At 40.6% G+C, this 21,205-nt stretch overlaps 1 protein-coding gene across 1 annotated transcript in view; it reads left to right on the top strand.

Annotated features, from left to right (window-relative positions):
* Positions 1–21,205, top strand: part of LOC135933950 (cyclic GMP-AMP phosphodiesterase SMPDL3A) — a 202,149-nt gene that overhangs the window by 42,196 nt on the left and 138,748 nt on the right. Inside the window, exon 2 of the mRNA XM_065475429.1 lies at positions 14,799–14,869. Within this exon, the coding sequence (XP_065331501.1) occupies positions 14,800–14,869 (70 nt within the window). The 5' untranslated portion in view covers position 14,799. The remainder of the gene's footprint in view (positions 1–14,798; positions 14,870–21,205) is intronic.

The following is a 21,205-nucleotide window of genomic DNA, read 5'->3' as shown; positions in this document are numbered from 1 at the left end:
ATCGCTTCTAAATGTCACTGAGAGGCTGAAACTCGTCACTGCGCATGCGTGAACCAAATTAAAACCTTCTGCGCAGTTGTAATTCCCACCGGGGTCTGGCTTGCGATCTGTGTTGGTTCCCGCCGGTCAGAAGTCAAGATGGCGTCGAAATAATGGAGGCCAATCAGAAGTGTCGAAAAAGAGGCATGCCGACCTAATAATTTCATTCCCGCGTATTTTGTTACATTTCCAAAAGCCTTATGTGTCATCTAACGGTCGATTCGCCAATCAGCTGGTATACTAAAGAAATAACAACAAAAACAAACATCAGCTGCACTCATTGCTGAGAAAAACAGAAAAATAGTGCTCATTAAAATGAAATTACTTCTCCTCTGCATGAGGCTTACTCAAATGAGAGCTAAACTTCGTGGCACAGAAACGTCAAAGCAGGGATCAAGAAGTGCTGAGGTTGAGCGACAATTAAATTCCGCAGTCGCACACTTGAGGCTGGCACAATAATAACTCAAGCGACGGCACTTGAAAGGGATTCTAAACGCTTTGTGCCTTTCTGGAGCAAACAGCTTAAAAGTGGATGTGTGACACGTTGGAAAAATTACCTCGGCAAACAATTGCGAAGTGTCAGCCGAGTAATTTCCATCATCTGCGTCTTTCTAAATAGAGCTGCATGTGCATTTGAAAGGGTGTAATTTATTTGACAGAGCGAGCTGAGCGTGAATATAAGGCGCGCGCGCGGGTGTCACTTCAATGCTCTCCAAATTTCATCGCCAAGCCGTGAAGCCGGCTGGCTGGCTGTTATAAGGAACGCGAGAGAATAATGGCCGGGCGTCGTCGTTAAAATTGCTGCTCACTGCTTTCTGCCGTCGTTCATTGTTACGAATTTCGCCGACGACGCACACGCAATGTACACACAAAGCGAGCTCGAGCGTTTATTTTATTATTGTTCCGCCGCCGCCGCCACCGTGTACACGCATTCGCACGCATACTCTGTCGAGCACAAAGTCTGTTGTGCTCAAGACCGACTTAAGCGCGAAAGAAATCTCCGGTGTTTGGTGCAAAATCCTCCTCGGGCTTGAACAATGCATTAACGCAGAAAAGTTTAAAATTCACCAATTGCGAAATCCCTTGATTTCTTTGGATAAGCTGAAAACCAAAATCAGTCTAGCCGATTAAAGTGGATCGAATGATACTGGGCAACAATTGAAAATTATTTAAATTGTTGGATGCCATAAAGAATTGATCGATTAACAATTTGTTCAACAATTTGCAATAATAAAAAAATGACCTTCCTACAATAAAATTTTAAATTTTGCCAATTTTCTCCAAAATTTACTGTGCTTGAACATAATTTCTTGGCATTTTCCGATTCCTCTCGTCGATATCTGTCCAACGGTGTATGCCACTTAGTGGGGAAACTCTTGGTTTTGAAATTAAATCGGATTTCAAGTAAGGAGACAGCCATTACCATTTGAAAAGCACGGTAACCTTCCAGCCAATTTTCTCAAAAAATTACAGTGCTTCTTAGGTCAATTTAGGCTTTAATTGAGTTTATGCATTGGTAACAAACATTTTCCAGGCTTTTCCAGCATCATTCCTCTTTAATGTAGAAACGTCAGCAAACATATTATTTTATTTCATTAAATTATGTTTTTCTCGTTTCTACGGCAATTGGATTTACCGATTTTTGTGTTCAGAACATCAAAAGAAATCATTTAGGTGATTTAGAGTCTTAAATCGCTGCGGAAGCTTCTAAAAATCTTAAGTTTACGGTGGCGGCTTCAAATACCACGGGCTTTCGCGAAAAATGGTGAACTGACTGTTTATATTTGAAAATAAAAAAATTAATACGGGCTTATTACGCTGATTCATCGGTTTCTTGATATGTACCTGTGTTGCCTTTTCTGCAATGTTTTTACTGTGTTCCAGAGATGAGAACAAACAACAATAAACGGAATAATTATAATTTGATTGGATTTTGATCTCTAATCTCAACATTTGATAGGCTTCACGTTTCAACATTTCTTCCAGTTACCCATGTAATTAAATTGCATCTCGAACGATGAAGTATTGTGCAGTATTCATTAAAAAGTTTATGGAACAAGTTGATAACGAAATCTAATTAAAATTTGTAACTAGATCGTGGTATTAAAAAAAAATTGCGCAGCATTGCACTACATCAAGCTCACTTATGGTTCTTCATACTTGTTCTTTTCCCTAGTAAATAAAAACTACCAGGGGTCTAATAAATTTATCATTAAAATACCTTCAGCACAATGAATTTTTTGTTGTTATTTCTTTACTAACAGCTGATTAGCCTGGTAATTGGCGAATCGACCTTTAGATGGCACAACAGGCTAATGTAAATGTAACAAAATACGCGGGAATGAAATTATTAGGTCGGCACGCCTCTTTTTTGACGCTTCTAATTGGCCGCTGGACCGTCTCCTGATTGGCCTCCATTATTTCGACTTCTGACCGGCGGGAACCAACACAGATCGCAACCCGGATCCCGGTGCTCCGGCGGAAAGTGCCCCACAAGACAATAATACCAGAATAAGTGTCCTTTTTGGTTCTTTTTCCATTAAGAACAAGATGTCAGCGAATCTAGTTACCTGCTGTCTTGAAATACAAATAACGCCGCGCACAAGTGAAAAAAGATACATGCCGCTCTGAGAAACGAATGCGACAAGCAGCCGGCCGGTGCTTTCTCTGCAGATTAAATTACTATGCGCAGAGAAAATTAAGGAAACAAAGAGAAATCTTTTTGTGTCGCGAGAGTAAACGTGTGAGTGGCAATCACAAATGCCGGGCTGAGTTTGCGAAAAGTTTGCCGCGTCACATCATCACACACGCGCTCGCATTGTCAGTTTAATCGTCTGTTAGTTCGCGCACACACACGGGGAATGCGGCGCAAAAAGTCAAACTGGTGTAATAATTAACCTGGCGCTGCAGCACACAGCCCACCTGCCGCTAATTGTGCACGCTCGCACGCCAACGTCAAACCATTTTGCCAATTTTCATGCTGCGTTTTCAGCGCCTACTTGGCATCTCTTTGTTTTGTCAGGCCTGACGCAAATGTGTAATTAAAATCCAGGTTGGGAAACATATGCAGTGTATTAAATTTATGAAACGCAAACTTTGGTGTGTTCCAAGCTCCAACAATAGCCTTTTTTAAGAACATTGAAATTTCTCATGTTCGAAATAAATTAAATCGTATCATTATCATCTCATGATATTTTGACACGTATAGAATTTAATTCGATCGTCAGAAATTATTTTTGAGTTATAAATAAATCCAATAACGTAAACCATTGCTGTTCTTGGTGGTTTGAAAGGCTGGATTTAAAAATTTGGTGTATATAGACCACCTGGCATACAGTTTACGAGCACTGAGTGCAAATTTATAGAAACAATTCGGTGCCAGACTGCTAAATCAGCTCGATTTTCTACAGGTGTGACAGCTCCCCATGGCTAATGATGCTGGATATTTATAAAAAAATCACGCAAATTCATGCAAAGCTGATTACTCGATGCTAATAACAAAATGTGGTTCATGACGTGTCTGCGCGGTATCGTCGCTGCGGAAAATTTAAATCCGCACAAGCTGATCAATGGGTTGAATTATAGCCGGTATAACTCTATAGAATTATTCTTGTGTGGAAAACAAATCCAGGTTGGATATGGAAACATTTAATTCTCTTTTAAATAGGAATATTTTTTAAAAATTGCAAAATATGCTTGACGGTTTTGGAACTAGCAACAATGATGAAAGTTATTTTCTTCGAAATTGGTTTAGCTTTGATAAATTTGCGATTGATTGTGCAATTTTCGCGCGTGTCAAACACAAAAGCTGGCGTTCGGTTCGGATTCGGCAATGCGCCCAGAGCTCCCCGGACATATTCAAACAATGTGCAATTACGCCTCATTCAACAGCTTTTTCCATTCAATTTTTCTCTCTCGGCGCCGGCCCGAGTCGCGAAATGAAGGGACGAACGGAAAAAGCGAGCGACGCACTCGCGGGAGCAAGAAATTCGATTAACTTTCCAATCCCGCGCGTTTCCTGCTCTCCGCTCTCTTTTGCGCGCGCGTTTTTTGATAGAAAATAAACAATGGCTGGTGGCGCCCGTATAATAATTTATCGCATTTCGGCGGCAGAACAATGCCAGGCTGGCGTCGCGAAATAACGAATTCGCCGGGCTGCACCGCGCTAAATTGAATTCGGTCTCTTCTTCCGCCGCCATACGCTTCTTCTTCATTACGCGTGCCGACGACGCTAGAATTCAGGTCCAGATAGAACGATTGATGCAGCGACCCTTCTAATTCTACTCTCAGCAATTTTGCTTGGTTTTATTTAATCAAAACCTGCCTCTATTCCTCATTCGCTAAGTTACAACTTAAAATAGACAAGACTTTGGGAGAAACAATGCGGTGGTCATCCGCCCTTTCTGAACTGCTTCCTCCAATGAGGCTTTCCCGACGTTATTGAGAGGTGAATTTTCGCGAGTTGCTCGCTAACTTTATTCATTCAAGGTCTAGTATAGAAATTTGAGCTTAATAATAAGTCATAAAACGTATCAGTTGTTTCAATTTGTCAAAGAAAAACTTCACAGACCAAACTGACCAGGAGCATGTTGGAAATTCTTGTGTCATGCACGTCGGATTCTGAAAAGATAGAAGTTTGCAACTAGAATGTTCATCGGGATTGGGAAATTTCCGGGTATACTTAAAAAAATTATGTGTTTAATTACAAAACGTAGCAGTTCCAGACGAATTTGACCTCCAAATTTTGGAGGTTGATTTTTCGGATTTTTCGGCGTTGAAATTTTTAGGTGTTTGCTTAAAATTACTTGTTAATAGATGGAGAAATTCCAGGTTTGAAGCACGGGAATGGGGGACGCTGTCAAAAGTTACAGTCCACTTTTCATTCACAGAACTCGATTTTCGGGGATTTTTTTTAGATAACGAATAAATCAGGGAAAATTCCCATTCTCGAGCTTCAATAAACCTGATTTTTCACCATCTTAATTAACAAGCAGTAATTTGTTAAGAAAATATAAGTGGTACGTAAAAATTTCAACGCCAAAATGTCCAATCAACCCCAATTTTCCAAATTTGCCAGAGAAATTTGCCGCTAAAAAATAAAATACGAAACCTTTTCCCTCTCCATATTAAAATATTTTGAGACATTTACATGGAACGACGAGCGAGCCGGGATTTCCCAGAAATATATATTTTTGTTTCGAGTTTTCCCCGAAAAAATTAGAACATTTTCCTGGAGCTGAGCCGAACCTGGGTAGTCATTTTCATGAAAAAAGGTAAACTCGGGACATAAAATAATCCCGAGATGGCCGCTTCATTTGCAACGTGTAATTTTTTGTAGGAACATTTTAGCTTTTAAACGATTCACTGGTTCGCATGAATTTTTCAGCTTACAATTCGAAAAATACAAAGGTAGGTTAAACCGTCCCGAACAAGGATGGAAATACGAAATTCCTATTTTCCTAGAACCCGCAAAAAGCATATTTCGTGCAAACTTTTCCTCCTTATCGCAAAAATAGGTGCGGAAAGAGCTTAGCAAAAAATTGAGTTGGCAAAGCCTGCGTTCGGCGAAACTGCTCGCATTAATTTAATACTTTGCGCGCATAGCAGCAGCGGCGGAACAAAGGGCTTGTCGGATTCGGCCATGTTTTTATTAATTTCGGGCTGCACTTTGACAAGTGGCGCGTGAGTTATGGAGTTTGCGCCCTTGCACCGCGCCCGCGTGTATGTATTTTCATCAGCCAACTTTCTGCACATCGCGCGCGCTCGCGATTATTAAAATTTATGATACAAAAGGGATTGCGAGAGAGGCTGAAAAATAGTTTTTGCCGCTGCCGGGACAGCGGGCGGCTGGGTCGCGACGAGCGAGAAGGGAAGAAAGAATTCGCAGCGCCTGCGGCGGTCGCTTTTTGCCGAGGAAAAGAGACTCATTTTCGGTCTCTCGCTCTATATTGCCGTGCCGCCCGCCGCCGGCCGGGGCGCTCGCTGATGCTGACAAATAGCTCTCGAGAAGTCGAAAAGGCGAGCCCTTAATATTGCTTGCTTCTATTTTTTCGCCTCTGCGCCCGAGCGCAGCCCAGCCGGCAGCCAGCCAGCCAGGCCACTCTTGATTGATGAGCGCCGAGTAAAATTCCACAACGCAGCCGGCTGAATATATTGAAAGTTTATTAAATGGAGAATTAATGTGGCCTACGAGCCGCATTCAATTACGGAGCGCTTAATCGTGTTAAAACTTGCAGACTTTGACAATAACAATCCGCTCTAGCGCGGATTAACTCTCTCGCCGCCCGCCCGCTCGCGCGCGCGGCACCGGCTTTTTATATTTTTATAATTGCAAGCTCCGTTCTCCACTCAAAAACTCATGTGTAAACGAGGAAAATCTCTGCTGTTTTCTTTTTAATACCGCTTTTTTGTGTCTACATGCACGTTAAATTAATGCGCTGATTTATTTATTTATTTATTCGCATGGAAACCAGAGAGTTGGTTGGTGAACAAATTTGTTTTGTCACTTTTTGCTTGTTGGTTTGTACAGGGAAATATTTTGGAACAGAAAGTTACATATCAAAACCATCACAACTCTGAATGTAGACCATAAGGAAGCAATTAAAATAAAATTAAAATGGTATTAATGATTAAGCCCGTTGACAGTTGGAATGAAATTGCCACAAAAATCCTTCAGATTGGACAACACATACAGTATATTGTGAAGTGCTTAAGCACCGTATTTATCAGCTGCTATACATAAAATAATCCCTGGCAACTCGCAATCACATCAAAAGTGGGCCGCGCGCATGTTTTCACAGAGCACAATAAACTTATATTTTATTCTCGTTTCTCCTTGCGCGCACGAGACGAATTATTTTTACGTGGCGCTCGCTAATCGGTCTGGGCTATCTGGCTGCGCGCGCGCGCGAGCCAGTATTGTTTTGTTTCACGATATTCCCAAGTCACGTAATGCATTTAATTGGCCTAAGCATTTTACGGCTGCCTTTTTCCCGGGAAAGTGAATAATTTGGCACTCAATTTTCTGCTCGTGCGCCCGGAAAAAGAGGACGTGCCCGCTGTAAATAACAGTATTTAGCCGCGGGCCAGAGGTTCGTGAAACGCGACTCACAGCACGCCAACGTCGTAAAGCATTTAACAAATTGGCGAAATGTGAAAACTCACTCCATTCACTCACTTCGCGGACAGGAAAAACAAAATTCGAGGACTGTAAATCTAGTTAATTCATTCCGCTAAGTCTTTCATACCAACTTTTGGTTTGTCGTCAGAATAAATTATTTCATTCCCTTGCTCACAGTTTTACGAGCTACATTTTGCAATAAAAAATAATACTGCGCCGTTCCCCTCTTTATTCAAATTGCAGGGCGCAACATTACGAATGTTTTCCAATTTGCATGCCCCAAAGACCTGTGTATTGGGGCCGCGCGGCTGCCTCCGTTTCACTCACTCGGCGGTCGGGGCCGGTGCGGAAACTTTCGTTCGCGAAACGTTGGTTCAAAGTTCGCCGTGGGCCATTTGCGCGCGGGTCGGGCTCCGCGAGGGCCGACGGCTTATTGGGTTAGTAAGCAAGCCGTTCGTTCGTTCGACCCGCCGACGCACAGAGCAGCAGGTCCTGCATCAAAGGCGCCGGCAATCAGTCTAATACGCCAATAATGGAGGGCAAAAGGTCCGCGTTTCTTGTTCTGACCGCACCTGCGGTCAAATTAGGAAAAATATCTTGCTGAAAAGGTTGGGCTCACGCAAATTAAACCAGATAAACTTGAACAGTATCACGATGGCTTCCAAAAGGGTCGAATTGCACACATTTTGAAAGCTCTCTCGACTTTTCCTTTCCAACGGTGTGATCAAAACAATGCAGAGCTCGTTAGGTGTAGTTAAAGTGGCTACATCATCCATATCATATAATTAAAACGGGCTTCATCCTCTCGTTGCTTTAAAAATATCCTTCTTTAACAAGTTTCGGCTTCACAGCACCAGGGTGAAGCTGCGCAGTAAACTTGTGCGCAGCTGAAGCATGCGCAGTATGATCAGATCGCTTCTAAATGTCACTGAGAGGCTGAAACTCGTCACTGCGCATGCGTGACTCAAATTAAAACCTTCTGCGCAGTCGTAATTCCCACCGGGGTCTGGCTTGTGATCTGTGTTGGTTCCCGCCGGCCAGAAGTCAATATGGCGTCGAAATAATGGAGGCCAATCATGAGACAGTCCAGCGGTCAATCAGAAGCGTTGAAAATGAGGCGTGCCGACCTAATGATTTCATTCCCGCGTGATTTGTTACATTTCCATTCGCCAATTACCGGGATAATCAGCGACTAAAGAATCATCAACAAAAACATTCATTGTTTAAAAATTGCAGACGATATTAAATCACTTAATAAAAAAGGATCAAGCTCCAGATTGTGCATGGTTGCGGTTATTTGAAATTAATTTAAGAAACCTTTTCAGATCCAATTTTGACGCTTTAAAACTTTTTAATATCCGTGTCTGTATATAGTAGATGCAAAAACTCGAGCTTTGATTTAGAGCATGCTCGAAATATTCATTTACCAGCTCGTATATGCGTATTCGCAACAAATTTCGCCCACGGTGCGCGAAACAATCGGAATAAATCCCCGAGTTTTTGGCCATGTGCCGTCGTCACGCCGCTTTCCTCTCGCGCGAGGAGCGGAAATAAATAAAAAACGAGGGAGCGGAGTGGAAAGTGCGCTGCTCGCTAATAGGTGAGACCCCAATAAAATCACGTCGACACCGCTTTTCGAGGCACATAAAAAATACAGCGAGCGCGCCATGTCGAAATTCAATTATCGAGGGGAAGCAACAAAAGTCCTTTGATTAGAATATCGACCGTCCGTTTTATTGCCAGAACTGAATTGAAAAACAGACGGGAAAAAGATAAATCGTTACCATCTGTTTCGTGTTTGCGAGCAAAATGAAAAGTGGAAATTTGCAGAATTTAATTAACTAAACAAGAAGTTTTTTTATTCACACATATTATGAGGGATTGAAATTAACACTTGATGATTCACTCTTCATGATGACGTTTTGTAATCAATGTTAAAAATAATTAACACACCAATCAAGCTAATAAAACGAATTTTTAATAAACCTTTTTGCATATAAATAATAAAAAATGTGTTTTTTTAAAATTAAAATCAGTAGCGGGGTTCAGATTCGTGCAACACGCAGACATGGCGTCCTGTGGAGTATGGCGCGAAAAAATGGTTACGTGAAAATGCGCGAAAAGAACCAAGTCTTCGTCAATAATTTGCATTACTCTTAACTAATTTTGTCTTTTGGATCGTGAAAACAAACTCTTGACACTCGTACGGAAATCCAAAGAGATATTTTTGCTTTCCACGTTCAGACGCCATCTTGGATCTGCGCAGTAAGAACCAATTTTATCGCACATTTGGCCCCCGCTGATTTAAATATGTCTTCAAACCGTTAATTTACAGAATTTAGCTGTGCAAAAATCGATAGCATGGACACAACCCACACAAATTGCAAAACAAATTTCGGTTCTAATTAAACTTTTAAAATCTGTTTTTACTATTTTGAAAATGTAAAGCAGATGAGTGCTTTGCTCTCTGAACATCACAACACAAATGCCTTTTATGTGAATTTGTAGCATTTGGCAGAGTTTCGAAATGCTTGTATGTTTTCCTTTTGCCGGGCGGGTGGGAAAGCGCTTTGCACCGACGATTTGGAGGGCTCGGCCATAAATTAATCCACAAGCCGCTCATTAAGTGATGTCGCGCGCATAAAACACGCATAAATCAGTCGGAGAGGAGCGGCTGAGAGAACACAAACGAACACAAAGTAACAAACAAGTGCTCCCTGTTGAGTTGCACACTCAATTTAGCCGCATTGGCGAGCGGCAAAAAGCACCGAGCCGCTTTTTCTCCGTGCAGAGCGCCGGAGAGAGAAGAAAAAGGAGGACACGAGAGAGGAAACAAAAGACGCGGCGACGACGACGACGACGACGAGTCATTATTTGCATAATTCAGCGGCGAAGTGGGGTTAATGATGGCACCGCAAGCGCTATTATGCGCGCGCGGGGATGATGCATGGCCGACGCGCTGCCCGGGGATTTGGCCCCGTCGCACTAAATCAAACCTCAAACACGCCATTCGCATTAGTATACTCTCGCCCGCTTTTTCAATTCTCATCCGGGCTTAATTTTCGCACCATTTTGCTAGTTTATAGCTCCGGGAAGCCGCAAAAGGTCACTGCGGCAAACTCTTCACTTTTTGACGAGAGCAGATTATCGGATTGGCGGGCTTCTGGGAAGTGGCTTCGCGAGAAGAAATGTGATTCCTTCGATACTCGTGCGAATCTCTACCAAAATATCGGTAAATTGCTTTTTTTGTAATTCATGAAATTCAATTGATTTAAAGCCAGGTTTTTCCAATTCTTCTCGTAGTGTATTGATTATTAAAATCCAATCGTCATCTTTAGGATGATATACGTGGCTTTAATTAACAATTTTCAAGGGCTCCGATAAAATTTCAGAGATCGATCTGCTCGAATAAAAGTGTTTGAACATGACACGAAAAAGTTGAAATGGTCCCGGTGTTTGAATGTACTAAACATTTCCGTCTCAATTTAACCCAGCCTCCTCGATGTATTGGAAGTTGTTGTTTATTGTTACTAAACAGAAATTTCCTGCTAAATTAGTTTTGGCTTCTTGTTGTTTTGCCCTAATCAATGAATGAGCCGAAATGAAACATGAGCTAACCGATTTCCATACAATAGCTCCGCAACAACATATTATGTATTCTAAAACAATTTCTCCCTGAATATTGGGAGATAAATTTTATTTTGCTTCTGTTACTCATGAGTTAAGACCAGTAGCCGAAATTAATTGAGCTGCGGATATTTCTGAAGAAATGCTGAAAAAAACAGCTCGCTGGTACACCAGGAAGTATCGATTTTTTTTTCAAATAGAGCAAAATGACTTCTTCAAGTGTTTAACTTTATTTGAATTTAAAGCAACAACTATGTTTTTTTCCTAATTTCTATGATTTTCAAAGGTAAACTCGGACCCTGGTGGCTATCAGGGTAATCAGAGACTCCGCCCGCATAACACAAAGATTTTCTTATAGTGAAAACGTAATTAAAATTATAATTGAGTGAAATTAACCACCTTCTCTAACAAAGCGAGAAGCGAGAGCGGGAAAGTGTGTGCCACGCCCCCTTCTGATGACCAATCTGATGGTTTTGCCAGTTTTCTCCGAAATTTCCAGCGTTTGACCATGTTTTTTCACATGATTTGGAATCCTCTCATTGAGATCTAGCTGACATTGTGAATTTTTCTTTGGGAAAGTGCGACAATTCAGTGAAAATCATGATTGAAAAATTCCTTCGGGAATTCCTCCATTTAAAACAATGCTAACTTTGAGGACAATATTCTCGAAAATTTACACCTATGCATTTTTTAACTGTACGTGATCCTTAGGACCTAATCTGAATGTGTGTCAAAGGATTTTACGGGAAAATTCACCATCATTCCAAAACTAAATCGCTCATCCGAGTCATTCGATGCCCCATCGGATGCCCCGTTGCTGCCTCCGCGTTCATTAACAGGGTGACACGGACAGACACGTCGGCCTTGTTGGCCACGCAGGTCACGCTCGCGGTGGTGGCAAAAATTTCATTTGTTTTGTCACTCGCGACTGGACGGAAATCCCCAATCCTGGCGCCGACACACGAACAAACACACGGCGCGAGAGAGAATTTGGGGGAATTGAATGTGTACACGTCATGTTGTGTGTTGTTGTCTCCCCGAAGTGCAAAGCGGGGCGCGTTACAGGTTGTTGTCTGCTGCCGGTGGTGGTGGTGCCTGCCAGGGAGGAAAAGAGCAGCAGCTTTCGCGCGATCATCCCGCACGTGCATTATTATTTATTCCGGTCGTCGGTACAGACAGAGGGTGTCTTTAAGCATTGCCGGCACGTGCCCCGGCCGGAATCTGTGGCGCCTCCATTTGTCATCATCTCACGGCGCCGCTGATGACCTCTGGGCCGCGCGAGCGCGGCATAAGCCAATGTTGACCCATGCGCCGCGTGTCAAAGAAAATTGCCTTTCTCCTGACGTCATGCCGCCGCCTTCGCCCTGCAAATCATTCTGCAGTGCAAATATGTCCTGTCCCGCCTTATGACGCCATCAATCTCGCCCCCCAGAAACAATGCATTATTTTTTCCCTCTCGTGCATGCATATTGCTCGTGAAAAATGGCCCCCGCCAAAAAGGGCCGGTGAGAGCCGATTCAAGTATTAAATTTGGCTGTGCAAATCTGTTTCATCGATATGGCTTGAAATTTTTGAATTTTTAAACCGTTTTGGAGCCAATTTAGATAATTTTAGGGCTCAGTGCGGCGTGAGATCGTTAGATGACATTGGTTATCAATATTTTATGCAGCTATAAAAAGCGAAAAGTGTGTTTGAAGCCCATTATGAAGCATTTTAGCAAATATAAACAGTCAAAATTGCTTTATTTCAAAATAACAAACAGTTTGAAAAAGGAATTCAAGTTTTAAAGCTCAAATAATTTTTAACAAAATCCTTTACAATTTTTAAATTTTTTCTCACTAATTAGTTATGTTTATCAGTGGATTTAAACGGCATGAGCGTATTCCAATACAGCAAATGGAAACAGGAAAAATGATCAAGCAGAATAAAGCGGCAAATACATAATTGAGCAAAATAGTACAGGAAAATGCAAAAATTAGCATGGAAAAATTGCAGGAAAATGTGAAATAAAGCAGGAATATGCTAAAATTAGCAAACTGAAGCTGGAAAATGCAAAAATGAGCAAGCAAAATGATGCAGGAAAATGCAAAAATTAACAAAATAATTTAGGAAAATGCAAAAAAGCGGGAAAATGCAACAGTATAAGCAAAATAGTTAAGGAAAATACAAAATAAAGCGGGAAAATGAAACAATGTTTAAAATAATTGAGGAAAATGCAAAATAAAGCTGGAAAAATAAGCAAAATAGAGCAGGAAAATGTAAAATAAAGTTGGAAAGTGCAAAAATTAGCAAAATAATTTAGGAAAATGCAACAGTAAGAAAAATAATTAAGTAAAATACAAAATAAAGCGGGAAAACGAAACAATATGTTAAATAATTGAGGAAATTGCAAAATAAAGCAGGAAAAATAAGCAAAATAGAGCAGGAAAATGCCAAAATTAGCAAAATAAAGCTGGAAAATGCAAAGATGAGCGAGCAAAATTATGCAGAAATGAACAAAATAAATTAGGAAAATGCAAAAAAGTGGGAAAATTCAACAGTAAGCAAGCTAATTCAGGAAAATGCAAAATCAAGCGGGAAATTAAAGCAAAATAGAGCAGGGAAATGCAAAAATTGGCAAAACAATTTAGGAAAATGCAAAACAAAGCGGGAAAATAGGCAAAATAATGCAGGAAAATGTAAAATAAAGTAGGAAAATGCTAAAATTTTGGAATATAAAGCGGGAAAATGTAACAATAATCAAAATAAAACAGGAAAAAAGAGCAAAATAGAGCAGGAAATTGTAAAATTAAGTAGGAATATGCAAAAATTAGCAAAATGAAGCAGGGAAATGCAAAAATGAGCTAGCAAAATAATGCAGAAATGAACAAAATAATTTAGGAGAATGCAAAAAAGCGGGAAAATGCAACAGTAAGCAAAATAATTCAGGAAAATACAAAATAAAGCGAGAAAATGAAACACCGTGTAAAATAATTGAGGAAATTTCAAAATAAAGCAGGAAAAATAAGCAAAATAGAGCAGGAAAATGCATAAATTGGCAAAATAACTTAGGAAAATGCAACAGTAAGCAAAATAATTAGGGAAATTGCAAAATAAAGCAGGAAAAATAAGCAAAATAGAGCAGGAAATTGTAAAATTAAAAGGAATATGTAAAAATTAGCAAAATGAAGCAGGAAAATGCAAAAATGAGCGAGCAAAATAATGCAGAAATAAACAAAATAATTTAGGAAAATGCAAAAAAGCGGGAAAATGCAACAGTAAGCAAGCTAGTTGAGGAAAATGCAAAATCAAGCGGAAAATTAAAGCAAAAAGAGCAGGACAATGCAAAAATTGGCAAAACAATTTAGGAAAATGCTAAATCAAGCGGGAAAATAGGCAAAATAATGCAGGAAAATGTAAAATAAAGTAGGAAAATGCTAATATTTGCAATTTAAAGCGGGAAAATGCAACAATAAGCAAAATAATCCAGGAAAATGCATAAATTAGCGAGCAGCATTTTCTTTTTTTACACGGAAAAACATAAAAATTAAGCCTATATATCTAAAAAAACATTGGTTGTTGGAACTAGGTCGCGAGAAAAGCGTCAACCCGGCTGTCCTTTCCGCTCGACAATGGCGAATTATTCAGTCGCCGGCCGCGTGTGCCAAATTACCGCTTTTGCGAGAAAGAGTCACACGCGCGCAGCGTCGGGGGAAAAATTCGAGGTGCGTGTTCGATTACTGTAATTTGTGTGTCATCGGCGCGGTGTGCCGAAGAACGGCGGGCGGGGATGAGGGGCTGATTTGTATTCGGCGCCCAGCTTTGCCCGGTCGTTATTGCACACGTGGTGCGCCGTCGGCGGGCGGCTCAAGATGGCCTGCGGCACAATGCGGTCCGTCGGTGGGTCGGTCCGTCGTCGTCGGCGAAACGTGCGGCCAAATTGAAACGATCGTTCGCTGGCCTCTATCGCTCGTGTTTCCCCGCGTCGGCACAAAAAAAGCCACTAATGATGGTGCGTTTGCCTTTGTTTCAGCATGCGGAAGACGGCCTCATTAATTCTGCTACTGCTGCCCCTGCTCATTAAATCAACAGCTGCGAGAATAGGTGAGTTTTGCAATCCTTTTACATTTCCATTAGCACAAGCAATCAGGTACAACGTGAGCGGATTTTTCTCCTGGCCTGTCTGCCTCTCGTTAGCAGATTCACTCCAGAGGTTTAATGAATTTGGAGATTTAATATTCAAATAATGAATTGCAGACACGCGTTAATCATCGCTAGATTAATGATTCACACGCCATCATCGTGATGACACTTCAGTATAATGATCGTTTTAGCATTATACAAAACTGTCCAGGAATCTTTAAACACTTAAAGAGAGGAATTATTCCTGTATTTTTTTTAAATTGTATGACCTGAAAAGTTAATTCTAAAACCAACCAATTTTTTTCAAACACTTCTGGCTAAAAAGCCCCAAAATCCAAAATTGCTTCCGGGGTGAGAAAAATTATGAAAATTTAACTGTAAGAAGATAAAAAATAGTACTTTTGAGTCTTGATTTCTTGAAAGCTATTTTTTTATTTTTTTGCTAAATTGCAGATTTTCAAAAGGACCTGATTAAAATTCACCAGCTGATAATAGCTTCAAAAACTGACTATATTCAGAAAGCTGATTAAATTTCCAGTTTTTTTCCTACTGCTGAGCAAATTTTTCTCAAATTTAATATTTTCGCGCAATATTCGTCTGACAATTTCAACTGGCCGTTTGAGAACCTTTAATTTTTTTGGGGGGGGGGGGGGAAATCAAAATACCCAAAATTAAGTTAATTTATTCGAAAAGCATCTCAGAAAGATCAATTTTTTCATTTAAATAATATCAATGATCCATGATTTACAGAGATATAATTTTTTTATAATTTTTATCACCACGTACAGTTGAATTGGTGTGTCGCTTTCTTATCGAACAAAAATATCGCAGGAGTGTAAGAAAATAAAGCGTATACAAAAGGGTTTACAGCAATAAAACGCAAGAAGATCATGAAATGCAAGGAAATTAGGTAAAAAAGCAAGCGAGAAAAATCGAAAATCGCTTCAGAACAAGCAAAGGCAAAAGCGAGAAAAGCAGAAAAATTAGAGGAAAAAGCAAGCTTTATTTATTTTGGAAACAGCTCTATAGATATAGGCTTGAAAAGGCGACCTACGCTTACTTTTCTATTATGTGCTTCCGATTTTTCGCTGGGTGCGAAATTAAAATTGGTTAAATGCCTAAAAACATCAAAAGGCTTTTCTTAAAATCCGCTTATATCTAAAAAGAAGCTACCTGTCCGATACATCGACTAGAGAAAGAATTATTCTTGTCTCAAAAATTATGCTAAAAGTTGATCTAAATAAATAAATTCACACTTCCAGCAACTTGTGTACGCATTTTTTTTAAATTAGCCATGGGTTAGAATGTACCCTTTTTTATTGAAACACTATATTAACGATCTATTTCTATAGAAGAAAAAGTTTGAATTTTAATTCCTCATTTTGTATAAATTGGTGTTGGTTAAGGTCTATTGTAAATATTATTTTAAAAAAAAATCAGTGGGAGCCAGATGTGCGATAAAATTGGTTCGCACTGCGCAGATCCAAGATGGCTTCTGAATGTGGGAAACAAAAAACTCTCTTTGGATTGCCGTACGAGTGTCAAGAGTTTGTTTTTACGATCAAAAAGACACAATTAGTACCAGTAATGCAAATTTTGTCACAATATTCTTTTCGCGCATTTTCACGTGACCGTTTTTTCGCGCCATACTCCACCGTACGCCATATCTGCGCGTTGCACGAATCTGGATCCCGCTTAAAAATAATAAATTCAAATGTCTTTGAACAAACCGTTTGTATATAAAATAAAGCCAAAGGTCAAGGTTGATCCAGATCGTGCGAGTTGGTTATTTGTGAGGCATATATTATATTTTAATTATTCCATTTCCGTGGGTACTCTCTATTCTTTCCCAGCTGTCGCGGCACAATATCAGATTGGCCACGTCTCTCGAGAAAACCAACTTTTCTCTCCATAATATATATACATTTCTGACGTTGCTCTCTTTCGTGCAAACCATTGAAATGCGTTCGGAGGTCAAACGTCGGCGGTGCAGCAGATTTAAGAAGCAGTCCGTGAAGAGAGACATCTCCGTGGCGAGCGCGCATGCAATAATACGTCCGCCATGCAGCCAACAGCGAAAACAATAAGTAATTGCAGTGGGAAAAGCGAGACAGCGCCGAGGATGCATGTGTGCACTCGTTCATGCATATGATTATTCAGCAGCTTTGTTTCACTTGTTCCGCTGCTTCGCGGCGTAGAAAACGCGGCTGTGCACGCGAGCTGTGTGGCTAAAGTAGGCGACAGCTAATGGAGATGCGAGAAACGCAAATCCGAGTTACGACGTGTTTGGTGTTCTTTATACTATGTGCACGGCTGTTAAATCCATAAAACTGCTTTCACTGCTTTTTGCTTATGTGACTGGCAAGCAATTAAAATAGATTAAAAGCAAAAATGGAGATCAGAACTTTGTTTAATAATTCAGGAAGTTAAGAAGGAGTTTAAAGACCGTCTTTGACGAAGTTTCTGAGCACGCCAATCGATTCCTGAGGGTCGAATTAGGTAGAGTGGATATTTTTTCCGACCAAAAAGGCCAGCGCGACGTTCAAACGTTTTTCCCGCCAAAACCATAAGAATGCGAGAGCTGCGCATGCGTCAGAGCTGGCTGGATTTGACAAAGAAGTCAATTGTTCAGGTGGCCTTTCTGCAAGTGCTCAAACCAGCTCTCACGCATGCGCATTTCTCGCACTTAGGTTCAAATTGTTTTGGCGGGAAAAAAGTTCGCACGTCGCGCTGGCCTTTTTGGTCGAAAAAAATATCCACTCTACCTAATTCGACCCTCAGGAATCGATTGGTGTGCTCAGAAACTTCGTCAAAGACGGTCTTTAATTTTAAAAAGGCAGATCAAACCGGAAATCAAGAAAAAAATTGTCTGCAATTGGAGAAACTGTTTGGTGGCAATTGTGCGAGTTTGTGTTTCTCCCTTTACGGTCTCGGTGTCGAAAGCAATGAAAATTGTCCGGAAAACAGGGTGAGAAATGCACTCGTTGTGCTGCTCCGCTATCTAAAATCGCGCGGAAAATGTAAATGCAAATTGCAATGCATAAATTTGCAGGAAAAGTTGTCGTTAATGGACGGCAGATGCAAATTACGCCGACTGCTTTCATCATCAATCAAATCTCTTTCTCTCTCGAGAAAGACAAGAAAGCAGATTTGCCGCTCACACTCGGCTCTTTATATTTCGGATGCATTTCTCGGATTCCATTACGCGATAAACCGGCTCTTTTTATTTGGTTCGTTGCCGCGGCCGCCGCCTGGATAATATGCTAATGCAGCCTTATTATTCATGAGACTTGTTGTATGCAAAGTGCAGAGCGAGACCTAGGAGAGCGCGCAGTTTGTGAAAAATAATGAAATTGCGCAGGTTAATTTTGTACCGTAAGCAGCGCGCGCGGCAACGGCAACAGCAGCTCCCGTTTTTTGCGCGATGAAAACCGATGGAAAAAGCTTAGGTACGCTGCACACAATTTATCGCCGCGTTGACCCGATTCGTGCGCATTACTCGCCGCTCGCTCGCTCTTCTAATAATAATAATGCACCCTTGCTTTTTACGCCGGCCTCTCGAGCGTAACGTCCGCGTCGGATGCACTTTTCTCCTCATTATTAACGAGTGCATGGAATTTCAGACCAGATTGATTTACGCGTCTTGTTTGTGAGTAATTATACTCTGCATATGCAGCCAACGGCCAATCTGGTTGTAACTTTATTGCATCTTCCTGACTGAGAGATCCTTTAATCATCTCACCTAACAGTAAGTTCTTAACTGCTAACGTCGAGCTACTTTATTTCCATGAATTATTTGCCAATCTTAAAGAGGATTGATAGTGATAGTGAATTTCCCTGCAAAATCTTAATAATTAAAATGAAATGAAGAAATTTTCTTGAATAAATTAACATAATTTTGGGTATTTTTATTTTTCTCTAATAAATTTTAAAGGTTCTCTAACAGCCACTTGAAATTTTCAGACGAATTTTGTGCCTAAATATTTGAGAGAAATTTGCTCGACAGGAAAAAACTGGAAATTTAATCAGCTTTCTGAATTTAGGCAGTTTTTGACGCTGCTATCAACTGCTGAATTTTAATGAGGCCAAACACACACCCCTTTCGAAATTCTGCAATTTTTAAAAAAGTAAAAAATCACTTTCAAAACCCAAAAGAACTATTTTTATCTCCTTGCAATTGAATTTTCATAATTTTTCTCCCCCCGGAAGCAATTAAAAAGAGGGCATAGGTGGTAAATTAAAAAAAATCATTCTGTAAAAATAAAAATCACTTAAATTTCACGAAAGGATGAATAAAAACTGCACTCAATCTGCTCCTGGCGCTATTTATACCTTCTGGAAAGATTTGTTTTATCGCATCGTGTTCTTTAACTTCGCGCATTTAATAACAAACAACAGATAGGATTTCCAGGAATTCCACGGCACTTGGCCGAATTAATTAGCTCTTAAGACGGCAGTGTGCCCTCGTAAAAACAGCGAAGAAATTCACTTTAAAGAAGTGGAGCACATTCAAGTGCTGACGTTGAAGTTAAATTTTCTTTTAGGTGGTGCCGTGCAGTTTGTTGCTCGGAGAGAATAAACTGAGACACACGCAGAGGGAAAAATGTACTCTCATAAAAGAGAGATGCGCGCGCGGAGATATTTGGTGGGCGTAAATCTCCTTAACGGCTGCACTTAAGATATATTTTTGCAGGCGCAAACGACCGGCGCTCTCGTGAAGCAAAAAGAGACACACACAACTGGCTGACTTCTTTTTTTATCTGCCTTCTGCGGAACATGTGCAAAATTGCTGTCTTTTCTAATCTGGCCGCGGATTTATGACCTTGGCGCGGCTTTATTTGAATGCAAATTATTTGCCGCTTAAATTTTACTGCGCGCGATAGCAGCGCGAAAACTAATCTTTCGCCGGATAGAGGAAGACGTCCGTCGCTGGCTCGCAAATCTCGGTTCCAAAATAAATTTGTGTTAAAAAAAAATAAATAAAAATGCCGGCCGATGATAACAGGAAACTGATGCTGCGCGGATAAAATGTCCGCTCTCTCTCTCTCTCTCGTCGGCGGGTGCGTGGAAAGCAGCCTGCTTGCTTTTATTATTAAACATTCCGGCGGCAGTAGCAGGCGGCCGGTTTATTCGAAAAGTGCGTGCTTTTGTGACGTGCAATGAATTTCCACTGCACGATTTATCTGATGACAGAGCGGCAAACAAACCGACGTGCATACACGACTTTGCTGATATATTTATGAATGTGTACGGCGCGCACAGAGAATATGATAATAATTCGCTTAATTACTGGCCGCCAGAAACGTGCCGTAAATCGTGGTCAATCGTCACGGCGGAATTAAGTGCACATTACGTTTCACTCATTTAGGCCGGCCGAGAGAGAGAGAGTAATGGAAATGCGGGTGAAAAGGTTTTATTATTCGGGTCACAAATTTTGATCAGCGCTGGGAAAACCGGAGCTAAAAGCGTCTGGTGCTTTCTGAAGCCAAAACATGCACATTATTCGATGTTTTTAATCTCTGTCCTTTCGTTTTTAATTTTTCGAATCCTCCAGCAGATGGAGTCACCGAATACTTTCGTAATAAATTTAATTTTAAGGAAATTCCGCAGTGATTTCAGACTCAATCCTGCCACTGTGCATTCTTCACTTAATATGCTTTCTTTTAACGTGCTGAAAACCAAAATTGGTTAAGCCAATCGCCGTAGAATTTTGAAAAACTATTTTTTAAAATATAAAATCTTTTCCAACGTTTCCACGGCGAATGGTTGGACTGATTTTGGTTTTCAGCACGTCAAAAGAAAAAATATTAAGTAAAGAATGCACAGTCACAAGTTTGAGTCTGAAATCGCAGCGGAATTTCCTTAAAATTAAATTTATTAATAAAATATACGGTGGCGCCACCTGTTTGCGGCTTCAAACACAAACTAACCGATTTCATTGCGTTCCTACAATCTTTTTCTGCTTTGTGGTTTAGCAGCTCATCGGTGCTAAAAATAATAAGACCTATCTCAGCCTGCGTATTAGATCAGTGGAGACGAAAATTGTTTCGCAACAAACAAAAGAGAAAAGAGAAATGGAATGGCAGAGAAGGGAAGAGAAAGCTTTCCGCTTTCCAGCGCAGCGCACAAACATTACAGAGCAATTTTTAGGAGCGATCAAAAGAATAATTAGATATATATGGGCGAAACAAAGAGGGTGGAAATAAACACAAGCTCTCTTGTGTTTGGCCGGAGGCGGATGAGCGCAAGCGAGCGTTTGTTTCGAAATTTGCAGCACGGACGATACATTTGTGCGGG

The sequence above is a fragment of the Cloeon dipterum genome, chromosome 1 (assembly GCF_949628265.1).
Source record: "Cloeon dipterum chromosome 1, ieCloDipt1.1, whole genome shotgun sequence".
NCBI classification, from domain to species: Eukaryota; Metazoa; Arthropoda; class Insecta; order Ephemeroptera; family Baetidae; genus Cloeon; species Cloeon dipterum.
Note: the sequence above shows the minus strand (reverse complement) of the source record. Positions and strands in the feature narration are given on the sequence as shown.